General features: G+C 41.6%; 1 protein-coding gene across 2 annotated transcripts; it reads right to left on the bottom strand.

Annotated features, from left to right (window-relative positions):
- Positions 1–1,819: 1,819 nt before the first annotated feature.
- LOC121881556 (intraflagellar transport protein 43 homolog A) lies at positions 1,820–16,170 on the bottom strand. Of its 2 annotated transcripts, XM_042389421.1 has the most exons (10): positions 16,054–16,170; positions 14,308–14,409; positions 14,187–14,198; positions 10,732–10,802; positions 8,357–8,392; positions 7,465–7,511; positions 3,384–3,456; positions 2,595–2,670; positions 2,395–2,457; positions 1,820–2,134 (listed from the first exon to the last, which is right to left on the bottom strand). In XM_042389421.1, the coding sequence occupies exons 1-10, from the start codon at positions 16,096–16,098 to the stop codon at positions 2,036–2,038; spliced, it is 624 nt and encodes a 207-aa protein (XP_042245355.1). In that variant the 5' UTR covers positions 16,099–16,170; the 3' UTR covers positions 1,820–2,035. The 2 variants fall into 2 exon arrangements, with proteins under 2 accessions (XP_042245355.1, XP_042245354.1); XM_042389420.1 differs by lacking the exon at positions 14,187–14,198 and having other exon boundaries at positions 16,054–16,164.
- Positions 16,171–16,910: the final 740 nt, after the last annotated feature.

Below are 16,910 nucleotides of genomic sequence, written 5' to 3'. Positions count from 1 at the left end.
TTGGTGTGCCATGATGTTGCATGTGTCCCATCAAATCAAAGGATTTTAAACATTGTGTCATTACTGGAACATTTTGAATGAAATATCGGATTACACGAGCATGCATTGGGGCAATGTGGATTTTTACAGCAGTAATGGCTCCATTATTTTAATAGAAAAATGTCAAGGAAAAACAAATTACACCCTAAACCAACATGAGGCCTGTATCCTCAGATCTGATATCCACAAGCATCAACATGGCCTCAGACTCACTTCACCTCCCACTGACACCATGTTCATCTGAAAACTACCACCATAACCACAGAGCTCTTGAAGAACGCAACTGTCTTCTTCACTAGAAATAACGTATATATTGCAGTTGTTTTGACATGATTGAATTCGCTGCACTCAGATGGTGAGAGGTCATTCCGAGTCTTGCTGCAGCATCAGAATATACTGATGTACACAACAAGAGACATGGAGAGAATAAAGGAGGAGAGCGGCAGGATGAGGCAGTAGAGAGAGGTCACTTTGAGAAGCTGGATGCAAGCACATGCCAAACAGCATCTCTGGATCTCCCTCTCTCTCTCTCTATAATCTCTTCTCTGATCACCGATGCTCGGTCCAATCATTTGAGGCCGGCCACAACCCGTGATCACTGGGCCCTAATCTGAGTCCTCGGCCCGTCCGCAGTCCACCTCAAACAGCACCGGCCGGCTGCCAGCAGAGGAGTGGCAGGCTTAGCCTTCTCCAGAGAGACAGCTAGAGGTTGTCTCTACATGGATGGGCACTTCGCAGCTCGGCGGGGGCGGGAGGAAGGGGCAACATAGCAGCTGCTCAGGGCATATGGGCAGAATTCATTAAGTCTGGCAAAATAAGCCAATTGTGGAGGCGGTAAAAAGTGCGTGTTTGTATGTCTGATAGAGAAAAACAGAGATCACTCACTGCTTTTGCGCAATGGGCTCAAATATTCTACCACATACAAATATTCTGAGCACAAATACCCCATGTGATAGCTTCATCCTGAGGTATTACACTTGATGAAGTTGATACAAGGCCTACCAAATGAAAAAATCTGGATCTATTTGTGATGGGCAGTGATTGAGCTGTCCTTGAGGACTTTGCTGTGCATCTCTCAAATGTCACGAGACTTCTCTCTGCCTCAGAAATAAACCTAATCACAATCTGTAAATGTTACAACTGTTTCCTTAATAGACCTGGCCTGACTTTGGAGGCCTGCATTTATATTCACACACATGAACCAAAGACAAAACTGAATGCTGATACACAGGACCAGCACATGTTGAAGACACAGTATACAACGCGTGTCATAAATTAGCAATTGTCGATTTCAACTCAGAACTGAAAACGACCACATTGTTCAGAAGAATATCTGTTTTTTCACTTTAAAAAGCACACAGCAGCTGTATTTTTCCAGACTTACATCCATTCCTCTTTATCCAGTAAAAAGGTATAATGTATGCTAATCCCCCAGGTGTCAATAGGAACTCTGTTCAATGCATTTGAGATAATAGTGAAGAAGGGGTTGCTCCTATCGAAGAGCTGGAAGATAAAGTCAATGGCACAGTCAATAACAATAAGGTTGTAGGCTTTAATGAGGAATGTTAATTTGAACACAATCAACTGGATTTCAGCTTAGCTGATTATCAACCTTGGACTTGTATGAGGGTGTTGATAATGCTGGAAGTACAGCGAGGGCATTTTTATCTGTGACAGCTATTTTCAGAGGGGCTTTTAAATCAGTTTGCCTTTTGGCTGTTTAAGTGAAAACTAACAAACGAAAAAGGGTGAAATCCCAAAAACCTAAATAAAGACAGAGTAAGACAACACTGCACTGCTCACTGCGCAGTGAACTTTATTTAGAAAATGCAAGAAATGCTGTATATACACATTACAAAATATAAATTCTGGATAACAAACAGTAATTAAAGTTAATATAACCAAAGTCACTGGCCCTTCTGTGTAATGGACATTCAGCCAGTTCCCACTGGAGCCATCTAAAGTCTCGGTCCAAACCTCCTGCTCATGTTACTGGCTATGCAGCGTGCTCCTCACTCTCTCCTTGATCCCATTCCATCAGCAGCTCTGAGGACACCTCTGTAAACAGATGATCCCAGTCCCAGCTCACATCTTCCTGCAGAGCAAAAGAGAGACAGAAGAGGGGGAGAAAAGAAGAATTAGGGAGGCTGAGGGAGACAAACCGAGAAAGAGAGTATGAGGAACGGAGGGAGCAAAGAGAGGAGAACGGGGAAGGAGAGCAGAGGGTGTTAATGTACACATCATAAATCTTGATTACCTGGGAGACAGAGTGGCAACCTCCCCTGGTGCTCCAGAAACAGCTGGACAGGCCTTCGCTGGGAGCTCACAAGCTATATTTACTAAAAACTCACTCACCTCTTTCACCTCCTGCTCTGGGGCTAAAACCTTGGTGAGGAGCTTCAAGTCAATCTCTCCATCCTGAAGAAAGAGCGCAGTGAAATGCACTTAGCTTGCGCAAACAGAGGTGATGCTGGTTGCAAAAGTAAATGTACTACCTTGACGAGAAGAGATGTAAGAATATCAAAGAGATATAAAAATAAATGTCCTTGACTTACTAGGGTCTGGAACGCAGAGTAATACTTCAGATCATTGTCCAGATCTCTGTAGGTCATTACCCGGTTCACCTGAACGCTAACGGGGTGACATAAAGCCAGAACAGTTGAGAAAACATAGGCTTGTGATACACTTAGAGATTTTTATTTCAATCAGACAACAGACAAAATATTGCTTTCACAGTACCTGCAAACCTAGACTGAGAAGTGGCTTTGGAGAAGTTTGAAGTTTGTGCACAACCAGGTTTCAAGACTTCAAGCAAAGACCACAGAGAGCAGGAGATGGTTGCCAAGTGGTAAACGCTTCAAATTGAAACCCAGCTGCTTATCTGTGGGTTGGAATTAAGTGGGGGGGCTCTCAAAGTGGCCGGGGCCTAGCAGTGCATGCCAGTCCTACTTACTGCACATTACACGCTACATTGCCCCCACAATGAGTTCAATGTGGATATTATCTCGCACAGAGAGCAAGCCCCAGCCTAATAACCTCCACCGCTGTCATAGCCTTGCTACATATTCGACACATGTCGGCGTGTCTCTCACTGCCCTGTAAATCAAAGGGCCCGGTTAGTAAGGACCCTGGTAACAGAGTTGCATAAATCACACCCAACTGTTATTTCTCCATTTCAGGCCGATAAAGGTAGACACTCTGCAATGGCACGAATGAGGACAGGTAACCATCAAAGTCACCAGAGCAGGCTACTGATCCTGTGTCCTGTGCATGGACAGAGGTTAACTGTCAGCTCTCTTGTGTGATAAGGATGAACTTCTAAGAGTTTTCAAGGCATTCAGTACCTCGGTGGAGCGGCAACTTGCATGGTGAGATCCTCTTCCTGCACCTCATCGAGGTCTGGAATCACTGGAATATCTAAAAAACCAAAAACAATAAAGAGACCACAAAATTTAATCTTGCAAATTAAAAATGTAATCTGATTCTATTCTAAAAAGTGTCAAAATTTGAGAAAATCAGATCGGTAGGGAAATGACAGAATCATTAAAAAAAAATACAGTAAATCCCCTGTGTATGGCTGCTAGAAGTGTGTGTGTTTGTGTGACTATGTGTCTGTGTGGCACTTCCTCCCCTCCCTCTCTCTAGCTACATCCTCGTAAGAGCTGCCCTGTCACAATAGCCATGCGGCCATGAATATTCAGGAGTCAAGGCGGCAGCTCTTCCTGCTGTGAGAGGGGCGCTGGCCAGGGGCTCCCCAGAAAGCACCCCCTGCTACCTTAGCATTTGGGCCCTGTCAGCGCCGCCCACCCCCAGGACCCACAGTGGCCGGTAGGCCGACCTCCATGTCCACTCTGCCACTCCGACTGGGGCGGCATCCAGCCATGTGCAAGAGTATTTGCTTGCGGGCCCATCTGTGTGGGGTCGGAAGTCACAGTGCGGCCTGGCAGGGGCTGCAGTGCCAGGAGCCGCCTGCCCGCTGCTCAAACAGTGGGAACCCACTTTAATTGGCAAAACGCAACAGGAGAGAGGATGGCTCCACTCCCAAGAAGGACAGGGCAAACTTTCACAGTATTTTTCAGATGGACATTTTTTGGAGGCAGGAAATAAAAGAGGGATAATAAGGGATAGAAAGATTGGATGGAAATAAGCTAAATAGTTAATAATGAATAAAGGGAATGAAATGTGTTCAAAGACTTGGCTGAAATTTCATAATAACTACCTCACTGTGTGTTGACATTTATTATCAAAAGGATACTTTATAGATTTAGAGGAATGTGTGACACAAATATCAATGAGGGGGGAAATATTTATTCAAGTAAAAAGTTTCATCATGTCAGCAACATACATTTTAAGTAGTAATGACAGTTGCCAAACACTTAACTGGACTCCCTGCTGCCCTTATAGAAAATGCGTTAACTTGGGGTGTGATGCAGCTTTCCTGAACAATATTTTCTGGAGGGGCAGCCGATTGCACATCCTTATTAGCTCTACAGTTGAGTGTTGACAGTGAGAGAGACAGAGTGAGAAGAACAGACAGATAGTGAGAGAAAAAGAGCGAGCTGGACTGCATGAAGAGGGTTGTCAGTAATCTCTAACCACAGTACTGCACCCTGAGGGGAAAGTCAATAGAGGAGCTAAATAGAGGTGAGGAGATGGAAGTCTGCATCTGATGTGAGGAAATATCTTGGCATCTATGTCACCATTCCTTCAAAATAACTCCTGAAAGTAACCCGGAGTTGAAAAACATCAATCATTGATGGAACGTTACATTTTAGTACTCCATAAAAGTTATAGAGATGAAAAGAAATCACTTTGATTCTCAACGTATTTCTCATCTGGATGAAGAATTCTGTCGACAACTTGGTCAAAACCTAACCCATCAACTTTCTGTAGATAACAAAGCCTCCCCCTCTGTTGATAACTTATTTCTTTCTCTTTTTTAATTAAACCAAATTAAAAATGCCACGCTCGTTTAGCCACTGACAAGATTCATCTGTGTTTCTGATATCCAAATAAATGCGGGCGCGGGTATTTCATATTCATGAGGCCCCGGTGACACTTTGTCCTCTCATTTACAAAGCACAGCGTTCAGCAGAATCCGTCCCCCCTGGACCCCCAATCAAATTTAATGGTCTTAGTGCAATGACATCAAAAAGCCTTGCTGTCCAGCTCTTTGCAAATAGTTTCCTGGGTTGTCTATCTGCCCACACACACCTTTACTCTATTTCAACCAGTAATACGCTATTAACACACTCGATGAGAGTTCAATGTGAAGCGCGGAGGCATATGTTGTCTATATGCAAAGTCTATTATTAAGTGAATAAAGGAACAACATTTTTAAATGAGCTCCAAATTCAACCTATTACTGGAGGTCAAGCGGGGTATCAAAGCAGCTGAAAACAAGCCAGTGTTTTCTTCTGACACAAAGGGCAACTCCATCAAGAGGAGCTGTCTCTCCCCAGCTCGGCACCCATTACCCACACAGACTTCCTTCCCTCGGCTGGACATGTATCAAGGTGGCTTTTGTCTGGCAGCGAGCAGGCCACGCGTATCCTTATTACACAGTCGCGTCCGGCTTCCCCGCTGAAGCATGTAAATATCAAAAGGGGATAATTTGCTGTGGATGTAGACATACTCCCGGCAGGCACACGCCAGTCAGCGACTTTGGAGAACAGGACGTCTCTCCCCCACATCACCTGGGCTCCTATAATCTACGCAGGGGTCCAGTCAAATGATTACCCAGGCACAGAATCCATTTGAAAGGCTTATGGGACAATATTCAACACATTGCCGGCTAAGAGTAAAGACGGTGAGACATGAAACAGATGAGTGTGTTTGCGATACTGGTGCTATTTTAAGTGACCAGCAGGAGGCTGTGAGGGCAGCTGATGGGGAGATGGGAGCAGGGGACTGGGCTAGCCTTCTCGCTCTCTCTCTTTCTCTGCTTGTAGCCAGTGGACATAAGGGATAAGGGTAGGGGACATAATCAAGATCGCAGGGACTATCTCACTACCCCTAAGCACTGTAATTTCCAATGCCCCTGCCTGCGGCTCTGTATTAAGAGGTCTCCCTCCGCAGAGTAATAATCTTTCCGGCGGCATTAACTGCAAGAAAACCAAACCTCTGGACTCTTCATTCAACTGGCCATTTTAGCCAGTTCACACTAGACAGTGACAGGCAATATGTGTGTGTGTACATTTATGTAATAGGTACATAAAGTATTATAAAATTAAAAATTAAGTACTTTAAAACCTGCAATTAATGTTGATTTATCATTACATTCTAATTTAATTTGAAAGTTTTTTAATGTATTATACTTTTTAAATTTTCCAGTGGTTCAACAACAAACACCAGCAAATAAGTCTTTGAAACCCAAATAAAATATAATATTTTAGGGAGGTATTGCAACATTTACATCAGGGTTGATGGTAATTAAATATTATTGGTCACCATTTCTCCATGTAATAATACTATGCGAAAATCTTCACAGACTTCATACGTAAAATTGTCAAAAATTTAATATTTAAATTAAACACTTGAAAGCAATTTGATGGAAATGAATTAAAACACTGTGTAGCTTTGTTTTGAGTTGTATAAATTGATGTTATTCCTCTCATTATTAATATTCATCTTATTATTATGTATTGCAATATTCTGACTTTACAAAAATGCTGATGGATATTTTAGGCATGGACATAGAGAGTTAAAGTAAGTAAAGTAGGCTATAGCAAAAAGAGTTAAGATCAAAAATGGCATTTGTTCATAAATGGCATACACACTTCTACCCGAGGCATTGATGCATATAAGTCCTTCACTATTGTCAACTGAGCAGTGCATGCTCACATATCTTTACTAAGGCAATTTCACCCTATTTTGCCTGCTGCTTTGCACTGCAAAATAGAACAATTATCCTTCGCAGGCTTTTGCTGAAATTTCCCACCTCAGTCCCGACATTGTTTGTGGTGCGCAGAGTTGGGCCCTCAGGTGACTCAGTCGAAGCAGAAATGTTCCCGCTAGATCTGTATTCAACAGCTCTTGCTTCACTCTGTGTGTGTGCGTGTGTGTGTGTGAGATTGTGACAAACTGTGTCGCTTTGAGGGGTGAGGGTACCACTTAAATCCTGCCACAATATTCTCCAGCAACTATGGATCTAATTTTATTAAATGAACATATTTTATCAAACGAGTGTGTGGCTCATGCTTATATGGTGTCGCGCACATGGTGGTCAAAGGCAGAGCTCTAACACGTGTATTCATGCTGGATCCAAGGAGAAATATATGGTGGGAGAATCAGTGAAAAGCGATGATCTGACTGCCTGCTTATCTGCTCTACTTCTGGAGGATGAATGTGCAAGGGAGGCACTGGAGGGCTCCTCTTTGCCCGTGAGCAGAGACACAGGGTGGGGGATTGCGAGGGTGCTCTTACCTCCTTCATCATCTGATCCCTGGGGAGTTTGTGGTCGCAGGCGACGGCTGTAGAAACAGGAAGTGTGAGAGTATGAATTATTTAATGCTTTCAAAATGCACCCCGATGGTGAGGTCATCATAGGGAATGAGTGAGTTGGCTCCTGGGCTATTTTGCTTTGATGATGGGCCTGTTTTTTGTCTTCTGCCTCTTTCATGATAGGTAAGACACTTGCTTGAGCCTGACTGGACTTCAGAACAGTAGCCTCTGTCAAAAGGCACTGATTGAGCTATGAGATGTTGTTGTGCTGCCTGGGTGACCAGCCTGGCAGCCCTGAACAAGATCACCTCCAGGAATATCTAAACAAAAAAAAAACAAACCCAGCTGGAGCAGCAGTCTGAATAAGTATTACCAAGACAAGACAGTTGTGACAGAAGCACAACATCAGGGATTTTTTCTGGAGGGTAACTTTCATTTCACACAGAGTCTCTGTCTCACTGTAACCATTCAGGCACCGATCTCCAACTGCGATGATGAGTAAAACACAGTCGACCGCGTCCTCTACCTGCCTCTCCTCATGGTGATGTCTATTCTAGTCACAGAATGATGTGAAGGAGGTTGAGGGGGGAAAAAACTAGAATAACAGGAAACATGTCTCCTAACAGCAATAAAAGTGATGACAACTCAGTCACGCTGTATTTTAATCATGTTAAGTGATTGTTCTTGGAAGTCATGGATTAGTTGCAACCAAGGACAATCTGAAAGAACAGCGCCATGTTCACTTTACTGCAAAGGGAACAAACTTTTAAACTAACCTATTTTTATCCATATACAAAAATGTAGCTGTCATTGAATTCAATCAACAACTGCAAGAGTACGATGAAATATGGATGAGGAGTCTGAGTCAACTTACTCTTCCAGATCCTCAGCTGCAGGTCTTCTTGAAGATCTGTTTACCAGCAGAAAGAACAGCTGTTAGACAAATTATATAACACACTTGTTAAATAACATTTTTCCTTCCTTCAAAATAACAGTAAGCTCAAAACTTCCTGATAGATATGTCTTCTTCATCCGTATCTAATGATAGTGATTCCGTTATATCAGACACTGTGGGGTCTACAACAGCCGTGTCTTCTCCTCTCCTCTCCGTTTTCTCAGCCTTGCCTCCTGCTGGATCATGCCGCTATTTTCATACTTCTCTCCATTTACACAGCTCAGCTTAAACAGAGCACGCAAAACACCCAAATACTGTGTTTTGACACTTTTCTACTTCAACATGGCAGTTTTAGCACACACTATCTGTTTTAAGAAAGGTAGCAATCACATGTGACATCACAGAAATACAAGTATTACCACATTATCAATGCCATTTAACCATATCTTTACAGCAAAAGTAAGTTTTAGTATGTTTTTCTTATTAGCCTAAACATGTGTTTTAGTAGCAGCTTTTTCATGCAGCAAAATGCTTTTGTTAGTTCTCCTGGTTAAGTAGTGCCCCCTACTGGTTTTAAAGGCAATACAATCAGTACTGCGACTGTCTTTTACTTGGTGTTATTTTTCACTCTGCCAAAAACCAGAAGTGCAGACCTACATTGTTAATTTATATCATATGAATGCATTTTTTAAAAACATATTTCTATCTAAAACACAACTATTAAAAGAGGTGCTTTTTACAATACATCAGTTTCAACATTGGGAGTCAAATCACTGCACAACTTGTGTTCAAGGGCTCCTAACACAATGAAGTAGTATAGAGATCACTGGCTGGTAAACCCTGCGTCGACGAGGATGGAAAATCAATTAAAGCTTGTATGTCAAAGGTAACACCTGCAGTCCCATTCCTACTTTTATGTCACCATCAGAGCAGGTAACATTTCAATCCACGCAGGATCTTTATTACGTCAAATAAATTAAAGCTTGCAATCTCATATAAACCCAGATACCAAGCCTTAGAATCTAGTATCCATGTGTAGAGAGTAGCATCTTACTTTAACCTGAATACACACAAATTAATATATAAATCATGATGTATTTATTATGTGTATTTTAAAGACTGGAACCTTATTAATTAATCATGTACTTAATCCAAAACAAAAGGAGAGAATGACAACAGCCTTGATGATACTAGAGTCCAACCAGGCAGGGCAGAGAGGAGCTGAGGGAGCCTACCTGCCTGCCCTTGGACTGTGTCCTGTCTGGGGGGCGGGGGTGGCGACACTTAAGACACATTACAGGCCCCTTGATTAAGACTCATGTAAGGCAAAGCGATAGACATGGTAAAACTGTCTGGAAAAAGTTGTTAGGGATAAAATATATTGTGACAACCTGGTTTCAAAGGTTCATCAATAAACTGACAGATCATTTAGTGTCAATTAGAAGTGATAGATCGACAAATCCAGGGATTTCTGCGCTGGGATTAGTGGGAGGAGGGCGGCGGTGATTGAGCATGAGGGGTGACATTGAAGGGAAAAGTCCTTGCCAGTTCCAGGGGGGACCATTACTTACTTTGTTTCAGAGAGGATCAATGCACGTGCAAACCCCTTTTACACCTCCTGTATTTCAATCGCTTTGAGACTGGGAATCAAGCTGGGTTACGCAAAAGCAGAGAAGCGACACGCTGACCTTCTGCGAGAAAGGAAAGATCTATTGAGTTTGCTGTTTTCCCTGCTTTGCACTAACGGTGCAGTAAACTAAGCAAATAGGCACAATTGACTCAGCCTGTTCACTTCAATGCATCTCCTGTGCTCTCACCTCCAGTGAGACTGAAGAGAAGAAGCGCAGTGGCAGGTGGAAGAGAAGACAGGTGAGGTGGTTCCACATCATAATAAAAACTCTCATATTGAGTCAGTCATGTACAGTATTTAGATTTGTAGTGTTAGTTGTAGATGAAAGCTTTTGGCAAACACCCTCCATCTGTTCCAAATATTTCATGAATTCTACATGTTGTGCACCCTGTGTAAAGAGCAGACCGCAGTGGTAAGGGGTGATTAAGTGGCTTGAACCCCTGTGATGAAGTGCCTAGCTGACTAACAGTGCCCTCCTGTGGCTGATGCATTAACCATGTCAATTACCGCCTTGCTCACAGATGAAGACGAATGGAGAGTTGCCTGCTCAGACAGGCTCCCTCTAACCTTGTTGATTCACAGCCTGAGTGCCAAATATGCACTGATAAATAAGCTCATTCAACAGCATGAGAGTTCATTAATAACACATAAACCAAGACCACAGCTCGCAGTCCCCGCCTCCAGTGTAGCACTGGGCGATGGAGGAAAAGGTGAAGATACGTACTTGGCAGAACTGGACCCAGAGCTTTCTTCTGCCCAGCCGCCCTGCCTCCGGGCTGGTTTAGGAGGGGGGCCCTGGAGGAAGAGAAGAGTTTAACAGCAAGTTCTTTAAAAAGTTTACTCATTCACATAGAAGAGAAATTAGATTTATATGTAAGAATATAAACTGTCTTTAGCAGAAAAATATCATGGTTGTGTAATATATAGTTTTAATTTGTATCTTAGTTATGAGTCTTATGTGTAACATCAATATTACACATTTAACACAGTGTTGAATAGTATATCTTGTGCTTTATAGAGGGGGAAAAATAATGAAAGAGAAACTTGTAAAAAACAGTGTAATTTTTACAGTGGTGCCAGTAGGGGGCCCTCTTGTCTGCAACAACAGAAAATCAAGACCTCAACAGAGACAGCAGACTCCAAACCTTAGCATAAAAGTAAAAGGCAAGAAAGGTAAGTTTAAATGTCCTCCTCAAGGTGTGGGGACCATTAAAACAAAAGCTACTCTTGTGCTCCGATGTTTAAAGGGGACCTATTATGCTCATTTCCAACTCTATATTTTTATTCTGGGACTCCACTAAAGGAGCTTTCCATGATGCACAGTTAAAAAAACTCCTTATTCATCTTATACCGGCCCATTATGCAGCCCCTCAGTTCAGCCTCTGTCTCTAACAGGCAGTCTTAGCTCCTGTCTCTTTAAGGCCCCCCTCCAGTTGAGCCCACTCTTCTGATTGGCCAGCTTAAATTACTGCTGATGCAAACCCAAATTCCTGCTTTACTGCTTCATATTAAAAGCTTTTAAATGTCTAAATAACGGGAGATTTTTATTGTGAAGAATTTACAGAAAATGAAACGTGTTCCTCACCAAATTAGCAGAGCTTCATTAACGGCACTAAAAACCGGCCGACACAACACCATATGGAAATATCTGGAGCTATTTGTTCAGTGGATCAGTTTGAAATAATGTAGGGAGGAATAGTACAAGCAGAAACAGCCAAAGTGATGATGATGTTTGATGAAAAGCTGCAGACGACCAGTACACCTCCAACAGGTAAGTTACTTATTTTACTTTGCCCTGCTGTGTAATGGAAAATCATTCACAGCGTGCCAGCTCAACTCAGGTCATGGTTCAGTGCGACTACCCCCAAAATAATGGAAAAATGCCATTAAGTTAACGGAGCAGAGCAGTGAACTTGTGTGCTATACGTGGAGCAGATGACCATATAAAGAAATCCGTCACGAGCCGACGTTGGCTCAACTTAAAAAAACGTTGGAAATTGAGCATTCAGAGTTTTGCTAACAGGGATTACTTCATTATTTGACGCTTTGGCCACATTTAATATGAACATCCGACACTGTAACATTATATATGACTGAAAATAAGGAATAGGATAATAGTTTCCCTTTAGGCTACAAGCTACCACAAAGCTCATGTACAGTAAACAATAAGTCTGGTATGTGCAGCACAGGCGTCTATATGCACGCCATTGTTTTGTTTATTATAGTTTTCAATACGTTCATTTCCAGGACCAGAACATATGGAGCAGAGTGTGGGAACTGCCAGGGCCTGTAAGTCTGACCCCTAAAATAGATTAACACGGAAAAAATGACCCTCACCCTCTCATTCTTTGATTCTGAAAATAGTAAACCCAGTATGCATCTTGATCCTGAGACCGGGACCCTGAGAACAGCACTTGAATGAATGAATTCCTTAGAGCACACAAGGGTGGGCACTAGACAAATGAATTAGGAAGGAAAAAAAGGCACAACATTTCTCATTACTAAATTGAGTCTGCAGAGGACAAAGTGCTCGTGAAGAATTTCTTTCATTTATGATGAAAGAGGAAATAATCTTTCATGGCTGGTTCCTTCACCAGAGCCATTTATAAATCTGAATGTCACCATTAAGCAGGGCAGGAGGAGGGGGGAGCCCGCACTGCTCCGCTGTATATTACTATTAATCCGGAGAGCTGAGGCTGAACAAGCTCCCTCAATTTTGTGTAATTAGTGACTGTCTCTTTATCAAGAATAAGAGGGATTAGAATAAGGACAATTATGGCATTTTAAGCAACATTACAAAAATCACTTTCAGTCATATGAAATCACTCTGATGTTTCACGATTGGTATTTCAAACAATGAACAGTTTTCATGAGAGACAAGATAATAAATTCAAGTGTCTCTGAGTGTAATAAATTCGTCCTTGGACAGTTATGTCACTCAACAAAAATGGAGAGCACCATAAGTGTCCTGAGAAACAAAACAAATCCGTGACTCCATTTCTTCATGACCAAATATGAACCTCACAGTTGTAGTAAAATAGTTATGGCTGTTAAGCCAATTAGTTTAGTCCTCGTGGTTTCTAATTCAAGAATCTCTGATGGTCTCTAGGGCAAGGAACTTGTGGTGTCCAAACCCTACGAGCCCATAAAAGCAATTGAGTCTTTGTTTAAAAGGATGTCAGGAATGTGACCAATCAGTTGGGTATTTTAGGCAGAAGAGGCCAGGGTTGATAAACGAAGACTGTAAATAAACCCACCCAGTCGCACGACACTCTGGAAAAATGTATTGCATGTGCACAGCAGGTCAAAGAGGGCGCGAGAATACTGGTTCATACATTAGGGAAGTTGGCCTAATTTGGAAAGATTAGCCTAAAGCAAGAGCATTGCTGGAATTTTTTTGCTTTGGGAATGCTGGCTGTTTTTACAGTTTGCCTATCCAGACAACGTGACTGATTCCATGAATGCCAAAGATAGTGAAGCGAAGTTATTTGTCGTCTTTCAACTGTCACTGTTGATATGACTTCCCTCATACACTGTTGTCCTATATTTAGCCTAAGTTTAGCATCACTAAATCCAACATGTTTCAACATCACTGAGAAAACTTCACAACAGCATTTCTGCCATGACTTAAAGTGATTCATGTTGCATTAGCCAGTGAGAGCAGAGGATTAATAAAAATTAATGGTAGAGAAATAAGTGATGTAATGTGCTTGTTTTTCAATGAGACAATTTATAAGAGTACAATTACAGTGTTTTGTGACTTTTAAGGTTTATAAAGGTTTTAGAGCTTCTATGAAGTAACACTTCAAAACACTTCATGCAAGCACATGAAATCCAACACAAACAGGACAATAAATGAATAGCAGCTACTCTGGAAGTTTTTACTGCCTTCGCTTTACAATCTGCTGAAATAGCAACTTATCTGCGTAAATAAGCACTCCATTAAAACTTTATACCATGTGTGTCAAGCTGGTGTCACTGTGTATGCCGTGACATGAAAGAAGGCAAATCTCAACAGGCCTGGATATCAGATCCAACCAGCTAAACTACAGTATGGGTCTCACTTTAACGTACCAGTGTTAATGAATCTGTGCATTAACTGCAAATGGTATAAAGTTGATGTCTGGAGCTTTAGCAACAGAAGACATGCAAAGTCACCACGTTTTTCATGCTACCTACCTCGTCATCATCCTTTGATTCATGTATGAGAGAAAATCAAAATGCATATTGATGAGGCTTATTGTGAGGTGAAATTATAGCATGCAGGTAATTACAATAATCACATGATCAGAAACAGTACCTCTCCCAATGAAGTGGAGGTGGAGGACTTCCTTACGTAACGAGATTCCTCAAACGATGATTGGTCTGCGGTAAGTCGAGCCCTTCGTCCGGATTTTGCAACCTGGAAAAATGTGCAAATACTCAAAATGGGAAATTGATTGCTTTGATTTAAGAATGTGAATGTAAGAGCGCTGGCACTCACAACATCTACAAAATGCTTTGTGGTTTTGTTTTTATTGAAATGTACCATCTACTGAGCCAACCAAATGTTCTATGAATGGACTTCAGGTTATTCCACTTGAATAAACCAAGTTTCTACAGTCATGTCTGCATTCCCCAGTGTGTGTGTTGCTTAGTATGCTCACTTTTTATGCACTTTTTGTGAACATGTGGCAATGATCACATATATCCCTTCCATGAATATCATGTGGGCATTATCAACAAATTGTTTGAAAGGACTGGAAGAGTGGAACAACACCCCACAGAGTAGGGTCATCATAATATATTGGTTAGACACTTTAAAAAAAAAAAAAAAAGTTTGACAGCACAAACATACCCAGGATTTCTGGAGAACATCTGTAAACTCAAACGTTCATACCAAACAAGATCTAGAGCAGGTAAGTGTCTCAAATCTGACTGAGTGACCTAAATTAACTTTTCACAGACAAAGGATTTGGTGTAAATAGCAGTAGTACCTAGGTGCCTAGTGCTGCTGATGTGGGATTAATAATAATAATAACAACTATATTTGTATAGCGTTACACATGCAAAGATCGAGCCCAAAGTGCTCACAAAAATAAACAATAACAATACATATAATATAACATTATATGTAATGCAGCAATACACATCATATAGACCAGAGAGAAAAGAAACTGGGAAGCTGATATTAGCTCTAACAGATTGGGATGTATAAGGCTGGGAATAACAGCGAACATGGCAGGTAGAGATGGAAGGTCATGCCTTCATTAACATGCTGTACCACATTGGAGATGCAGGTGATACATGTAGGTGCACAAAAGGTTAAGTGTTAATGCTGAAAAGTAGCATTGTTCTCTAAAATGCTACTTCGACGACAATACTATTAAAGCAGTTTTTCTCTGTAGTCTTCTAGCAATGGTTTATCATTGAGTAATGTTAACTCAAAGAACAGGATTGCAATATTGCCTTAATGTCAACTAAGAGCAGTTGGGTGTGGTTGTTTTGTTTTCATTTCAAATATTTTTGCAATAAAAAAAAAGAACTTCAGCACCTCGAACATCCTAATAGCTGCAGAAAGTATTTCTAGCACTGTCGGGGCAGGAGACGAGTTAGAGGATAGTCTTTTATGAAGAAAGGTTGTGACAGCAACTGAATTATTGTAGATTCCCCAAAATACGTACGGTATGATTCGTGTAAGTTTTAGAACAAACATTGAGCTGTAACTTACATGTCGAAGGATTTGAGCTAGCACGGCTAACCGCTTAGTTAGCGTTAGCTAACTGTTATATACTCACAGACAAACCTTCCTGTTGCTGTTGCTGAAAAGCTGCAAACGATAATGTCGCTTTGTTTGTATCAGGTTTTAAATCGCAATCTCTGTCACTGACTAGCTGATGTTTGCTGATGGTTAACGTTACTTTAGCTTCATAGCTACGTAACAGCTAGCTAGCGATAGCCTCGCTGCACCGTTACAGTGTGGTCTCAACTCCACAAACAATGTTAGCTCTGCTTATTAATTCCCTTAATGCATTCATTTACTGCACTATTAAAACGAACCACTCACATTTTTTACCGCTCCAGCATTTCCGAGCTGAAAGCTATCGTCCATTTCTTTCCCCGTTGCTACGGCTAGGCCAGCGTCTTCCTGGATATCAACAGGCGTCACGTAGCAACGATCTCCATGGTAACGCCAATCAGGAGGAAAGTGCGTGTCATAGTAAATTGCTGTGAATCCATTACATGAATGAATGAATAAATAAATAAATACAGCGGTTACACGGTACAAGTATTTATGACAAAGTGACTATAACGTTGCCCCTGTTTTTGCTGAGTATGATTATAATGATTAAATGCATGTAAATTTCATCCCTCGTCCAGCAATTCCCTATGAAATAGTCATCTTCTTTTTTTATCAGTCGTATCATCATAAACGTAATCATGAAGAAATTAGGTAAGGACAAAGATATTAGAAGTGAAGGATGATCTTCGGTATGTTACCATTTTAAGAATTCACATCGAAGTGTTCAATTATGACTGTGTTTGGTCACTAAAAAACAAGGACCAGCACTGAGGACAGCAGGGAATCAGATATATGTGACAGTAAAATGATGTCATCTAAACAAACTGAGACATAGCTGGCCTTTAAACTAACAGCATCTCTCCCACATCTTTAGCATTGATTCCTCGCCGTTAATGAAGTGGAAAAAATGTTTTGTTTTGACTGCAGTGGCCTACCACAGTCACTGTCCACACATACACAGAGATAGAGGAAGAAATATGACCTGATGTTGCTCCACATGTCCGCTAGATGTCGCTGTTGTGTATGTTTTATGTCAATGGGGAGAAGCTGAACGGTAGCAGCATCTAAACAGATCACAGCAGCCGGCTGCACTCCCTTGTGCACCTTCAAGATCCCTTTTG

Source organism: Thunnus maccoyii, chromosome 16 (genome assembly GCF_910596095.1).
Source record: "Thunnus maccoyii chromosome 16, fThuMac1.1, whole genome shotgun sequence".
Classification (NCBI taxonomy): Eukaryota; Metazoa; Chordata; class Actinopteri; order Scombriformes; family Scombridae; genus Thunnus; species Thunnus maccoyii.
This window is presented reverse-complemented; position numbering and strand designations above follow the sequence as displayed.

Coding starts and splice junctions, on each gene's coding strand:
- LOC121881556 (XM_042389421.1), bottom strand. CDS start 16,098: ATGGACGATAGCTTTCAGCTCGGAAATGCTGGAGCGGTAAAAAAT. Junction 8,393..10,731: donor TCTGGGTCCAGTTCTGCCAA/GTACGTATCTTC, acceptor GCTGGTAAACAG/ATCTTCAAGAAGACCTGCAG. Junction 2,458..2,594: donor ACTCTGCGTTCCAGACCCTA/GTAAGTCAAGGA, acceptor CTCTTTCTTCAG/GATGGAGAGATTGACTTGAA.